A 15,573-nucleotide genomic window follows, 5' to 3' on the forward strand; every position below is an offset into this window, starting at 1 on the left:
GAAATATTGTGTACACGAGGTTTTTTACAGGACCGCAATATGGAATTCTTTTTAATTGTTTTGAAGTTACTTTCCAAAATTTTTCATGCGGAGATGTTCCGAAAGAATTATCCAGGGGCTTTTTCCCGCGTGTTTCGATTTCCGGGAAATAATTTCCACGAAAGGGGCGGGGCCATTTCTGGAGTGATCAAGAAACCGATTAGAGATTAAAGTCTTATTCAAATGAAAGAATGCTAAGGAGAACTTTTCAGGCTGAATCGCCTGCAAGCAATTTTACAAGGAGGGGGATTCTCAGTGAGGATGAAACTGTCTGGAGGGAATTTGAAGGGGGATGCACTTTACGTTGTATGAAATTTCCACAAAGGAGTTGTCCGTGAGAGGGAAGGGTATATTTCTAGTGAACCAGATTTACCGGCATTATTTGAAGAACGAACAGAAATTATTCCATGTATCAAGGATTGTCCACTGTTCAAAATCTTGCCCTTTAGGCTAAAGTTCGAATGTTTGTCCTAATTACTAAAGAGCGGCTGCTGAAACACGGGGGTCGTTTAGTTAGAATAGAAAGCCTTTTTAAAAGTGTTAAAAGCTTTAGCGTAAAGAGCAAGGTATTGAGGGGGCAACCCTTCATAGACGGACTGAATCTGACATAATCAATATGCAACTTTTGTCTTAATTTTTTATGCACGGTGAGACAAATTCGAACCTGCATTAGTTGAAAAACGTTAAAAAATTACATTAAAAAAAAGAAGTTTTTTTTTAACTGTAAGTAAGGGGTGACATTAAAAATTAAAACGAACATAAATTATTCCATATATGAAAAGGGTTGTCCCATCCTCAACACCTTGCTCTTTACGCTAAATGTTTTATTGTTTCAAAAAGTAGAGTTATGAGAAAGAGTCAAACTTTAGCGTAAAGAGCGAGGCGTTGAGGAGGGGACAGCCCCTTTCATATATGGAATAATTTGTGTTCGTTTTAAGTTTTAATGTCACTCCTTACTTTCAGTTAAAAACACTTTTTTTTAATTTAATTTTTTGTACGGCGAGACCCATTCAAGTACTTATCATACATCTGCAGCAAGATACTTCATCTGCATAAAATCTTCCACCTATGACTTATCTTTCAGTTCTTCATCATCACCAAAAAATGCCGAGGTCCAAGCTACATTTTCGAATATACGAATAATTGCTGTAAATTTAGGCTAAAACGTGAATGATTACAGATATCTTATTTGAACTGTCCCAAAAGATCCTTGGTACCCTGAACAGTGAGAGGTCGAGCTTTGCCATGCAAAAATATAGTATCCGAGACCAGCATAAAACGGCGTTCATTTCGAATGGCCGTTCTCAATTTTTAAACGTTTCACAGTACACAACCTTGGCAATCGTTGCCCCTCGTTCCATGACTTGACCGGCACCATCCCTTTAGCATCCCAAAACCGATTGCACGGAGTTTTGGGTTTTTCAAACAGATTTATCTTGGCCCCCATCTGACTGTTTTTTTTTATCAGGATTGACGTAATTACTCCAGGTTTCACCCCTGGTTCAGCAGCAACGGTTCTGTACTTTGATGGGGAGGAGCTGAAAGATAAAGTCACTGGCTGATTCAATCCCTGGGTAGCAGATTTTTATGCTGACTGAATTGCTAAGATAATAGAGAGATTCAATTATAGCCTCAATATGTAATGTAACTATGCTAGAAAGAAGAGAAGATGTATTGAGATACATTCTTTCTATATATTTTTAACAGATCAGAGGTTAGTATCCGAAAGACCCTCGTATTAAAACAAAACAAAAAATCACAGTATGAATATAACAAAAGAAAAATGGAACTATAAATATATACAGAAGGAGTACACTTCACACAAATGTAGACAACATCAACTTTTGATGATAACATATGTCGTAAGAGACTCGGAAACTCAAGCGCTTTTTCATGAACTGCAACTTCTTGGCTCTCTCGGCTTTAACATCTCCTGGATCGGGTACACCAAATCTATGTAACAAGGCTAATTAGTGCGATACAGGGGTACCTTCGAAGGAATTTAATATACATACAAAATATCGATCTCTATTCTGCTCATCAGTTGCACTCAGCCAATCCCACAGAGGGGATGGACACAAAACAAGTGATAGAGCCACAGAGGAATACCAACTAACCAGTTAACACCTGTTAAAACCGTACTTCAAACAACCAAGTTTAGCATATCCTGCACAAATGTTACTCACAATCTGATTATAGTTAGGACGACAGGTGTGTCTCAAATTTGAACCGTGTAACACCTAGGTAACGAGGAAACCACTTGCGCTTATCTTTGTCGTATATATGGGTGTTTTAGTATAGAAATGGCTTCAATAACCATATTTTTCGAAATTATGAAATTGTTCCTTTGCCTACGTAAGAACTATAATTTTTCACGTAGGGTCGTTTCGACTCATTTTCTAGCAATGTATAGTTGGAGCTGAAAATCTGGGAGTAATATCTAGCCCAAAGTTCAGCTGGTATATTATTTATACAGGCTTGCACTTTTGCAGGTTGTAGCAGGCTTGCTGTTTTTACGCATGGTTTCCAAAGTGTGATTAAGTGTTGAAGGTCCTCAGCTGATACTCGATCTATTTCTTCTACTTTTATGTCCTCTGACTCTTGTAGATACGATTTCTTTGTACTCTTAAACAGACAATTCTTTACCTGGCGCGGGGCTTGCCAAAGTCCCTTAATACTTTGTACACAATTAAAAGCGGTGTTGTCCAGCCTTCAATCAAGGGAACGGGTTCCATCCTCGACTTGCACAAACTTACTCGTGCTCGGGAAACAGGAACACCGGTAATTCACGCAACCTGCAAGGCACAGCTCACTTTTGCATCATGGATTTCAAGGCGTACTGGACGCCATTATACTTAAAGTATCTCCTAAAGTTTTTATTTATTCAATTTAATCTCTTAATACTGCCACTGAACTTCATTTTCAGAAACACCAGCACAATATAGAAGGTACATGTACAGAAATTTATCCTTCGGTTTCTCGATTATAATTGCATTAAGGTCAGTTTCTCGGTTTTTAAATTTCAGAATTTCCTCTTCTAAATCATTATGAAGTTTCATCCCAGACCATGTCAATATAAACCGTTCTTTCGAAGTTTTTCTTCCATTTTTTAAGATATCCCCCCTCCCTATTTTTATTCATTATATTAAATTTGATTGCTGTCGTTTGTGTTCGTAAAATTTTCTCCCGTTTCTCAATCTCACCTTTTTCTCTTGATTTTCAACTTGCGTTCTTCCCTCTCTCTCTCCTTCTCTGCAATTTCTCCTTCCCAGCCCAAGTTCTCTCTCTCGTTAAAGGTTTTATTTTAATTAATGGACAGACCTTTTCTGAATGTCTGCCTTTAATTACTTAGAGAGTTAGAATTTCTAATTTCGGCTAGAAATTTCGACACGATCTCTCAGCCGGGAGGCAAAAAGGACACACTCTCTTCTAATGGTTGGAAACCAACTGAACTTTGATTAGTGTGATTGTAAACACACTTCGGAGAAATATTAGTTTCAGCTACCCACGGCATAACATCACGTGATCCTTAGGTATTACGGACACTTACCAATTACATAAAGTAAGATTAATTTTAGATTTCTATAGTTTTATTGTTAAAATTTGTATCAGGTCTCAAGAGTTTAATATAAAAGTTTTATAATAACTGATGATGATGAAACAAAGGGGCCTAAACGGGAATTCAATCCACAGGGATATTAAGGGGGTTTAATGGGGGAAATCCAAACATTGGTAATGAAATCGAATAAAATCAATCAGCCGCAATTTACCAGTATTTTTTTATACCAGCAAAGCCGACAGGCCAGCAGTTCTTAGCCTATGTAGAAATTAATTTTAAAATGAGCGGAAAGGAAATTATCTTCAACAAAATGGCAGCATAAGGAAATAGTATGTGTAACTTCCATACTAATTAGAAGTCGATTAGTTTCTTATCTTTTACATTCTAATAGACAAATAAGTTTAATAAAAATAATAATACATTGCGAAAATAGGCTTCCGCCTCTATCTACAAAAATTTAAATAATCAAATTCTTTTTCACTATAAAGATTGCCAATCTTGTTCTTAAATGCATTGACTGAATCTGAGTTGACAGTGTCTGATGGTAGTGCATTCTACTCGGAGACAATGCGGTTGCTGAATGCGGTTGCTAAAAGGATGATATCCGTACGAGGTTATGGAGATGATGAATCCTTTTCTGCCTTTTTTTGTCTTTTTTCTATGATGGATTCCATTAACTTGATGGGATATCCATTGCAAAACAAAATGTCCTTCAGATAATTCAATTCTGGGATTATAATAATAATATATTGCGAAAACACGCTTGCGCCTCTATCTACAAAAAATTTAAATAATCAAATACTTTTTCACAAATAAAGATTGTCAATCTTGTTCTCGAATACATTCACTCAATTTCAGTTGACAGTGTCCGTCGGTAATGTATTCCACTTGGAGACAATGTAGCTGCTGAGTTCCTACTTAACAAAATTTCCCCCAAAACGTTCTTTCATTTTTTCACATTTGTAACAACTTAACCTATTATCTTTGAAGGTTGTTATCTCTTCTAGAGGGATGTTGTCGTAGTATCTGTTGCATATTTTATATACTTCAATAAGATCTTCTCTCAAAAATCGGTATGAGAGACTTGGGAGCGACAATTTTTTCAAACGGTCTTGGTATGATAAGTCTCTAAGTGATGGAACAAATTTAGTAGCCCTCCTTTGGATTTTTTTTATTGCATTGCTGTCTTTGAAAAAAATTGTCTGGTTATTGTATGACCGTATTCGATCATTGGTCTCACTAACGATTTGAAGAGTATAGAAAACAGTGTTAAGTCAGTAAGAGAGAAATTTCTTCGAATAATTCCCAAGACTTGTGATAACTTAGAGATGATTGACTCGTAGCGCTTGGTGAAAGTCATGTCACTGTCTATTGTCACTCCCAAGTCTCGCACTTCTTCTTGTATAGGTATCTGTTGTCCTTCAAAGCAGTAGTGCCGAGAAATGTGTTGTGGGCCTAGCCGAACATGACAACTTTTTTCTGTATTCACTTCCATGCTCCATTTTTTCATCCATTGTGCTATTTTATTTAAGTCTTGCTGTAGTATTTTCTGTATCTTCAAAGCTCGTTAGTGCGCGAAAGATTTTCGTGTCATCTGCATAAAGCAGTATCTCAGAATCTATGTTATTTGGGAGATCATTTATGCAAATATTGAATAGTAAAAGTCCCAGAACATTACCGTGAACTACTCCACTTGTGACTTTTGTCTCATTGCTGCTAAGATACCCCTCCAGTCTCACTCGCTGACATTTTAATGGACAGTGCTGGAGCTTCAAGGCAACATGTCTAATCCAATGCTATTCACTTAGTGATATATCACTAGTTCAAGTGATTTCTTTTTCTTCCAGGTGATTCTTTTCCTGCTCTGATGTCTAGTGATGATCTCTAGTTTCACAAACTAGTAATGCATTTATATTATTTTTTCTAGGCTAAAATTTTTCTTGGGAAATTTTAGGCTCAAACTTTTTAGGTTCAAAAAATGAATTATAAATTAGACTTCAATCAAGGTCACCGCTTCTAACTCTTTTCGTTTAGCAAAAATTCTAGCAGAAGTACGTAAGAACGGGGAGAGTAAAGAAGTCGAACCCCAGACTGTTGAACATCGACACAATTTTTGGTTTCGTTTTTGGGTCAACTTCCGCTACCCAAGGTCAGGTATTTTATTTTTAACCACTTAATCTACAAAACGTGCATAAAAAATTGTGTGGCAGTAAGAACAACGGCAAATTTTTGGCTATTCGCAGTTCTGGTAAATCCTGTCATAACATGGCCTGCCAAATCTCTAGTCTATTCACATCTGGACGACTTGCCTATGCATATTCTTTTGGCCACTGACAACCCTAGTAAATACATACAATATTCTAAAGCATGGCTTTAATAATATACGCACGAAAACGGTTTACCTTAAAGCCAGCCAAATCTTCGGCCATCTGCTTTAGATCTAAATCGTGAACGATCATTAAATAGCCATTTGTCGTGCATAGGACCATTTTAGACGCGTCTGGTGTTAGTCTCATTCTCATCAATCCATTAGAATGAAAAACTCTTGAGTGAGAAACCCCTTCATTAGTGTAGCTACAAAAGAAAATTTATTCATGAATCCCTTAGGCCAGTGAATTCCAACCGATTTGGGTCATTTCCAACCTAGGCATTTCTAAAATCCTGATACTCCCCTTTTGTTATACAAAATTTGTCATGTATTCACCTAAACGAAGCTTAAAAGGCCATTAACTTGGTATCTTTTTTTGGGTCGTCAGCAAAGGCCTATTTTATACAAATGAAAAATATTGTCTGAATACAACACCTTTTATACAACGTATAATGTCATTGCAATACTATCATTTATCATTTTTGCTCTTTAAATGTATTTGAACGTGAAGCTATTCACATGAAAAATGCTTAAAGGCTCAAAATTAAAGGCTCTAAAGCATAGTCAGCCGAAGGGCACACGTCCTGCCCCTGACCTACCAAAATATTACTATGCCTCACCGATGGAACCCGCACCCCACGTTAGGATTCACGGCCTTAGACAGCGGAAAGGAGGCAGATGAACCTTGCCCAAATAGAGGTTTAGTCAGACTTGCGTGTGAAAAGTATTTTAAGCCCAGATGATAAAGTTAAACTCTATGAAGGAGGAAATTCCCCCGCCTCCTTGAGATTTTTTCTCTAAGACCTTTCTCTAAGAAAAATCGAGAAATAGTAGCTGCAAATACTTTTTTTCCAATTTTGACTCTTTCCTTCAACCTAGTGGAAAGCCGCTGACTCCTCCTATTTCTTCCTATAGAAGAACCTGTATGCAAATATTGATCTATCGTGATACAATTATGTGTATCCTATGGTGATTCCTATCAAACGAATCAGCCAATTAGGTGATCCCTAATCAAACTAAGGTGATTCCTAATAAGTACAATTTCAAATCAGACATAAAGTTCCAAACTTTAGATCATAATGATTAGGTATAACTTGTGTTCACTAAGCACTATATTTTACGCAAAAACAGCTGCCTGGACACGAAAGTTTGGTCAGGCACGTATGTAGGAATGGGCTTTTAGCTAGAATTGGTATGTAAGCGCTGCTTTAAAGCAATATTTTGCCATAGATTCTAGATTGTCATTAACTAGACAGCAAAATCTTACTTTTTTAAAAGGAATTTCAAGCTCGTTTCCTTAAAAAAGAATAAAACACCAAAAAATTTACAAATTCAAAAACAAAATCTAATAAAAAAAAACAGGAATAACACTGATGACTAGCATTTTCCATAAAGAAATTATGATTTTTTTTTGGTCTGCCCCCCCCCCCCCTCTCCTCGCCCACAGTTTCAAGCAGGTTCATCATTTGAGTAATCTACAATGGTTTTTTTTTTAATATTATAAAAGCCGCATTAAGTTGCTAGTTTTTCTGCTGTTATTGTTTGTTGTATGAAACCAAGAGAGGAAATGAAAATAATAAAGGGAAAAATATAATCGAATAGGTGAGAAAACGAGGATTTTGTCAGCCAGTGGCAAAATATGAAAACGAAGAACAAGCAATTATTTATTCTTATTGTATAATATATATATATGTATGTATATATATATATATATATATATATATATATATATATATATATATATATATATATATATATGTACATATATATAATATATTTATATTACTTATTTATATTTACATATAAATATATTGTGCAATTATATATACAATATTTATATTTATTGTATTATTGCTGTTATTTTTTTACTGTAGCTACCACATAAGTTTGCCTTTAAAATAACCTTTTACAACAAATAATGGATACAATAATCAGAAAAACAATAAACACACGCGATGTGTACGAACAACTTTAGAATTGTACGTTTGATTATGGACCCCTTCCCTCCTGTATTTTCACCTGTTTCAAATAATCAGTGCTTATAACAATAATAATAATTTATTATAAGCCAAAAAATAGGCCATACAGCACAATATTCTTAAATACACTCCACAAGAGAAAAAACATAATATCAAGTTTAACTCATTGATATCAACGCTTCATTTACATATTTACACAACTGCCTGATTGTTCTTTTTACAGTCGTCTGCAGGATCCCCGGGAACTCCAAGTTACCACCCTCAAAATACTTTCTCCTTAAAAGAGAAAGTTGCTGGCACTCGGCGAGAATATGGGCCACATCCTCAATGCCTAGGTTACATCTGGGGCAAGAGTAATCCGCATCTGCATCTGGGGCCATCCTTTTTCTTTCAAATGCTCTTTTTCTATGTTTTAGTGGCAGGCAATTCGCTCGGATCCGAAACCAAGTCCTTAATGTCTCCCCCCGTAAACCTAGTTTAAAATAATATTCAAATCCAAATATCTCTTTTACTTGGGAATAAAACTTCAATGTCTCAGATGTTTTAACTGCTTGGGTCCACATTTGGACTTCCTGGTCTTTTATTCTTTCTATAAGCTTAGCCAAAAACGGCTCATCCTGATCTCAGGGTCCTAGCCCCTCATTCCAAATATAAGATAATCCTTATGCGTCAACTTATAGGTAGTCATTTTCCCCTCTCCAACAGACAAAAATGATTATCTATAGTGAAGTGGAGCTGAGACGTGAACTATATTGTGCCTCCATTTTCAAATAATGCAGTACTATGTTCTCGTACAGAAAATATTTCCAATAGAAACTCCCCATCCAGATTCCACTCACCCTCTGCTGTCACCCAGCCTGCAGTTATCTTGTCCCCCATTCACTCTCTTGTTTTAAGATAGGAACAAAAATCTTGGGTTTTCGATATTACTTAGAAAAACTAATGAATCACCCCAATAGTTTTCCTATTTTTTTTTTGTTATCTATACCATTTCCCTTACTTATCTCCCTTTCGTGTTTTTATTAAACCTTCTTAATTTCATTATAAATTCTACTAGTTTTATTTGTTTTTAATCTTGTTGACGAGTTATGACTTTTTCTTTTTCACCAATCTTATCAAAACGACTGCTCATTCAGTGAATTAGCAAGTTTTATAATATGAATTTATTAAAACTATTTCATATTTGGACCTTGTGGTAGCAAACTAGATTGTAGCTCTTCTTGGCAATACAGGGCCCAGGGTTCAATTCCCTCTGCCACAAGGTTAGGCGAAAGGCCTGATACCTGTCCCTGTACAAAAAGATCCAGCAACTAGAACGTTGACTTGACACCCTTTGCACTTTTGCACCATTCGAACCCTTTGCACCATCAATGGCTCTGGAGGATCTTCATCCTTATTTTAGGTTTGGCTGTCATATTCTTTTCCCTTCTTCTAAATTTATTTGCCTTTTTTTTACCCCAAAAGACGAACTGTGCTTGTGATCTTATCTAAACCAATTATAAAATTGGCAAAAACAGGAATAGAAGAAAAAGCAAGACATAGACACATGTGCCTCATATTTACAAAAACTCATCATAAAAAGGAAAAACACGAAACCATGACACAGGCCAAATTTTACATACTTCCATTTCAATATGTAATTCTTTTTTTGGTGACTAATGCTTTTTCAACTTGGTATTACCAGAGTATTTGCATTGGTGGACGTCCAGGCTTACAACTCAATATTCATCAGCCCATTCACGAACTGAGTTTTAATTTAGTCTTGAGCTTGTTTTCAGAGTGAGTACTCACAGTTATTGAACACTCAGCCTTAAGAAATCGTGCCAGCATGTTTTCTGCCACTAAGAAAATCTTTTTAGCCACGATTGATACTAAACTTTGACCAGATGACGAATGCTTTTAGTTCAAAAGGCTCGAAATTATCTTGAATATAGAAATTTATTCCCGTTTTTTTGAAAAAATCTAACCGATGTTAACCGATTGACGTAGATGGTTGTATTAATCGGTAGTTCTGGTCGTGTTAATTGTAAGTTGTGTCTTCATATTTTATATTTATTGAATGTGCTCCTCATAGTGTATCCTGAGGGAAAATAAATTATTATTATTATTACTATTATGCTCTAGTGAGGTCTCACTAAGGTCTCTATAATACAATATTTGTCAATACACTCATGGGCTAAGTCTTATTGCATGCATTACTCTAGATACTTCAGCATTTTCTGAGACTTTCAAAATATCTTATTTCCCTTTATAGTAACAGCAAAGTTATCCTGCTCATGACCTTGACATTATTTTTCACAATTAGAACGTAAAATATATAAAAATAAATAATTAATAGAATTATAAGATAACAATAAAAATAACAAAGAATAACAAAATAAAATAATAATAAAAAATGTATATATATATATTTTACAAAAACAATATAACTTCATACAAAAAAATACAGAATTTTATAGTATATAAAAGAAATTAAACTAATAATGCCTGTGACAATGCAGCACTACCCAGCAGAGCCCCCCCCCCCAAAAAATCAAATCAGCTAAAATTAGATTTAACTTAAATTTAATGAAAACGTTAATTATGGCTAAAAGTCCATATTTTTCTTAGGTTCTTAATCCAAGCCGAAGATTGTCCTTTTCGGTCAACTGTCTAGGGCTAAATGGAAAGCATTTCGTCCGCAGTTGGGGTGGAGAAATGTCACAAAGAAAGATTTAAAGGAAATAGGAACTTCCTGGGAGGGTGTAAAGAGGGATGATTTGAATAGATTGGGATGGAGGAGAAGCGCGCGTAGCTGTGTTGGTCTCAGGTGGCTTGGTGCTCTGGTGAGTTGTTACTAGTAGTAGTAGTAGCAGATGTTTAGATCTAACCTGTCTTGAAAATTGAGGCTAGACGGTTTCTACCTGACTAAAATGGAGACTACGGTCCTTTCTGGCCACTCTCGACTCAGTTTGGCCAAGTCCGGCCATAATAATATATTACTAAAAACTGATGCTGATATTATATTGTGATTACAGTTTTAGCTCATCTTTTCGTAGTTTGGATGCATTGTGCATACCCACCCGTATTTGAAGGAGTAAACCCTAGAATGTAGTTTCATAGTAACATTTTATTCTTTAAATAAACAACAAAGACCTCATATTACCAGATTACAGACATGAATAAAATTTATACTGAGAAATCCAAGATGATTTACATTTGCTTCGAGCAGAAATGAGAATTTTCTCGACTGACAAACCAAATTTTTTAACCGAGACTCGAGGACTTCGAAGACCGAACACCGAAAGACATATAAAAGCCAAAGTATAGTCATCTACTGAACAAGTACAGTCAAAACTCCAAAAGTGACCCCGCGTACCTCAGCGCCTCTAGGGGGAAAATGTTGTACTACTTAATCGCTCCGAGCCAATAAATTAAATTTAATACAGCTTTTAGGGAACAAGTATAATCACCTACGGAACTTGTGATTTAGTCGCCAGGTTCGCATAGGTATGGAATCGTCTCCGGAGACGCGGACAAAGGGACACTTTTTTGTGTGAAGAGGATAGGTTTTGTCAGTACTTGTTCAGTGTGTGTTTATACTTTGATAAAAGCAGAATATCTGTAAAGCGTCGATGACAAAAATGCATCCAACATTATCTAAATTTATTTTGCTTTTAAAAGGAATACTCTTTATTATCATTAAGATTTTTTAAATTTCAATCATTATTTATTTTCTTAAATTTTGCCAGTTTTTAGTAGACAGTATGAGGTAAATTCTATTCACAAAAAAAGCCGGATGGAAATTACTTAATATTTAGAATGTCACTATTCATATATAATATCAAATATTTGAAATAGTAAATACAATATTTAGCGGTATTTAGTGTAAACATTTTAAGGTGTTTGATCAGTATTCGTAAAGCAGTTATTAACATTACTTGTTGATATTCCAGGCATAGACGGAGCCATCGAATCCAGATGTAACGAGGAGTCCGTCTTTTTGTGCATATTCGATGTTTTTCACCCAGTTGGAATGTCCTTTAAGTGACGTAATCCTTTGCCTCAGATTTCGAACATCCCACAATCCGATTGTTGTGTCGTCACTACAGGTGGCAAAAGTTCTCGAGTCCAAAAATCTAGATAAAAAAGTCTTTGTTAATGACACTTTCAACCGGTTTTTATGTGAGGCGGAAAGAGAAAAAGGAGAGATGACAAATGAGGAAGTAGAGTGAAAAAAAACTTATCGAAGCTCGTATGTAGATAAGCATCGAATTTCAATTTCTTTAGCAAAATATTAATACTAATGTAAAATTATCGAAAATAACGAATATAAACAAATAATATAATAATAATAATAAAAGTGTTGTGTCGTCACTGCAGGTGGCAAAAGTTCTCGAGGCCAAAAACCTAGATAACGAAGTAATTGTTAATGACAGTTTCAACCGGTTTTTATGTGAGGTGGAAAGAGAAAAAGGAGAGATGAAAAAGAAAAGTAGAATAAAAAAAACGTATCGAAGCGCGTATATTCATAAGCATCAAATTTCAAATTCGTTAGCAAAATATTAATATTAATATAAAGTTGGCCAAAATAACGAATATAAAAAATAATAATAATAATATAAGTGTTGTGTCTTAAGTGGCAAATGTTTTCGAGTCCTGAAATCCAGAGAACTAAGTCTTTGTTAATGACACAACCAATTTCCGTGTGAGGTGGAAAGAAAAAAGAGGGTTGGCAAAAAGAAAAGATAGAATAAAAAAAATATATTGAAACGCGTATTTACATAAGCATCGGATTTTAATTTCGTTAGTAAAACATTAATATTAATAAAAAAAAGGTACTTGAAGGATATAGTTTTGACCACTCAAGTTGTTTATCCATTGACGTATTGTAGAACCATTTTTTTCTCGTTAGCTTCTTTCATCTTAGCGCGAGACAAGACAGAGAGAAGTGACAGAATAGATAGGAAATATATAGTTTGGGCTATATATTTGCACAATAGGGCGGGGGGGGGGGGGTAACAGCGTGACAGCGTGGACAGCGTGAAGTTAGAAAACAATTCTTACTTCATAATATGCAGAATAACTATACTTAACACAATAGGCATGCGCACCCACTATACTTTAGCCCCCCCCCCTAATGTGCAAATATATAGCCCAAAATGTTTTCTAAAGTATTATATTTTTATCATAGCCAGATATATTTCATTAGGATTGAGCCTCAGAGAAACAGGTTCTACTTAGATGAAGAATATTAGGTCGGCACTATATCATACAAGTACATAAAAAATACAAATCATATTATATAACGACATAATAATAATAAAATAATGAATAATTAGCAAAAAATATTAATATATTTTGTAAAAAATCTGTTTATGGCTTTATTTTCCGTAATTCGAATTAACGTAGCCACAAATGTAATCAGAAGAAATCGGAGATTATGACTCCTCACTCCCGTGGCCTCTCACCTTTTAGAATGTATTACTGTATTATATACTCATTTAAATATTCAATGTTTAGACTATCATATGCACACACATAACACTTTATTCCTAAACATCAATGCTTTTTAAATGCTTTGATAAGACTATCATATCCACACACATACCACTTTATTCCTAAACATCAATGCTTTTTAAATGCTTTGATAAGACTATCATATGCACACACATATCACTTTATTCCTGAACATCAATGCTTTTTAAATGCTTTGATAAGACTATCATATGCACACATATAGCACTTTATTCCTAAACATCAATGCTTTTTAAATGCTTTGATAAGACTATCATATCCACAGACATACCACTTTAATCCTAAACATCAATGCTTTTTAAATGCTTTGATAAGACTATCACATGCACAGACATATCACTTTATTCCTAAACATCAATGCTTTTTAAATGCTTTGATAAGACTATCATATGCACACACATACCACTTTATTCCTAAACATCAATTCTTTTTAAATGCTTTGATAAGACTATCATATATATAACTTTATTCCTAAACACCAATGCTTTTTAAAAGCTTTGATAAGACTATCATATGCACAGACATATCACTTTATTCCTAAACATCAATGCTTTTTAAATGCTTTGATAAGACTATCATATCCACACACATACCACTTTATTCCTAAACATCAATGCTATTTAAATGCTTTGATAAGACTATCATATGCACACACATATCACTTTATTCCTAAACATCAATGCTTTTTAAATGCTTTGATAAGACTATCATATGCACACACATACCACTTTATTCCTAAACATCAATGCTTTTTAAATGCTTTGATAAGACTATCATATGCACACACATCACTTTATTCCTAAACATAAATGCTTTTTAAATGCTTTGATAAGACTATCACATGCACAAACATACCAGTTTATTCCTAAACATCAATGCTTTTTAAATGCTTTGATAAGACTATCATATGCACACACACACATCACTTTATTCCTAAACATCAATGCTTTTTAAATGCTTTGATAAGACTATCATATGACACACATACCAGTTTATTCCTAAACATCAATGCTTTTTAAATGCTTTGATAAGACTATCATATGCACACACACACATCACTTTATTCCTAAACATCAATGCTTTTTAAATGCTTTGATAAGACTATCATACGCACACACATATCACTTTATTCCTAAACATCAATGCTTTTTAAATGCTTGGATAAGACTATCATATGCACACACATACCACTTTATTCCTAAACATCAATGCTTTTTAAATGCTTTGATAAGACTATCATATGCACACACATACCACTTTATTCCTAAACATCAATGCTTTTTAAATGCTTTGATAAGACTATCATATCCACAGACATACCACTTTATTCCCAAACATCAATGCTTTTTAAATGCTTTGATAAGACTATCACATGCACAGACATATCACTTTATTCCTAAACATCAATGCTTTTTAAATGCTTTGATAAGACTATCATATGCACACACATACCACTTTATTCCTAAACATCAATTCTTTTTAAATGCTTTGATAAGACTATCATATATATAACTTTATTCCTAAACATCAATGCTTTTTAAATGCTTTGATAAGACTATCATATGCACACACATACCACTTTATTCCTAAACATCAATGCTTTTTAAATGCTTTGATAAGACTATCATATCCACACACATAACACTTTATTCCTAAACATCAATGCTTTTTAAATGCTTTGATAAGACTATCATATGCACACACATAACACTTTATTCCTAAACATCAATGCTTTTTAAATGCTTTTATAAGACTATCATATGCACACACATACCACTTTATTCCTAAACATCAATTCTTTTTAAATGCTTTGATAAGACTATCATATGCACACACATATCACTTTATTCCTAAACATCAATGCTTTTTAAATGCTTTGATAAGACAATCATATGCACACACATACCACTTTATTCCTAAACATCAATGCTTTTTAAAGGCTTAGACAAGACTATCATATGCACACACATAGCACTTAATTCCTAAACATCAATGCTTTTTAAATGCTTTGATAAGACTATCATATCCACACACATACCACTTTATTCCTAAACATCAATGCTTTTTAAATGCTTTTATAAGAATATCATATGACACACATACCACTTTAT

General features: G+C 34.4%; 1 protein-coding gene across 2 annotated transcripts in view; it reads right to left on the reverse strand.

The window, feature by feature from the left end:
* The window catches only part of LOC148950997 (DDB1- and CUL4-associated factor 10 homolog), a 69,987-nt gene that overhangs the window by 7,805 nt on the left and 46,609 nt on the right, over positions 1-15,573 (reverse strand). For both annotated transcript variants that reach the window (XM_089090086.1, XM_089090087.1), the window contains exons 4-5: positions 11,866-12,063; positions 6,001-6,172 (exon numbers count right to left, since the gene is read on the reverse strand). In XM_089090086.1, the coding sequence (XP_088946212.1) occupies positions 6,001-6,172; positions 11,866-12,063 (370 nt within the window). The remainder of the gene's footprint in view (positions 1-6,000; positions 6,173-11,865; positions 12,064-15,573) is intronic.

The sequence above is a fragment of the Artemia sp. Qi Xiang Cuo genome, chromosome 6 (genome assembly GCF_049724085.1).
Source record: "Artemia sp. Qi Xiang Cuo chromosome 6, ASM4972408v1, whole genome shotgun sequence".
Classification (NCBI taxonomy): Eukaryota; Metazoa; Arthropoda; class Branchiopoda; order Anostraca; family Artemiidae; genus Artemia; species Artemia sp. Qi Xiang Cuo.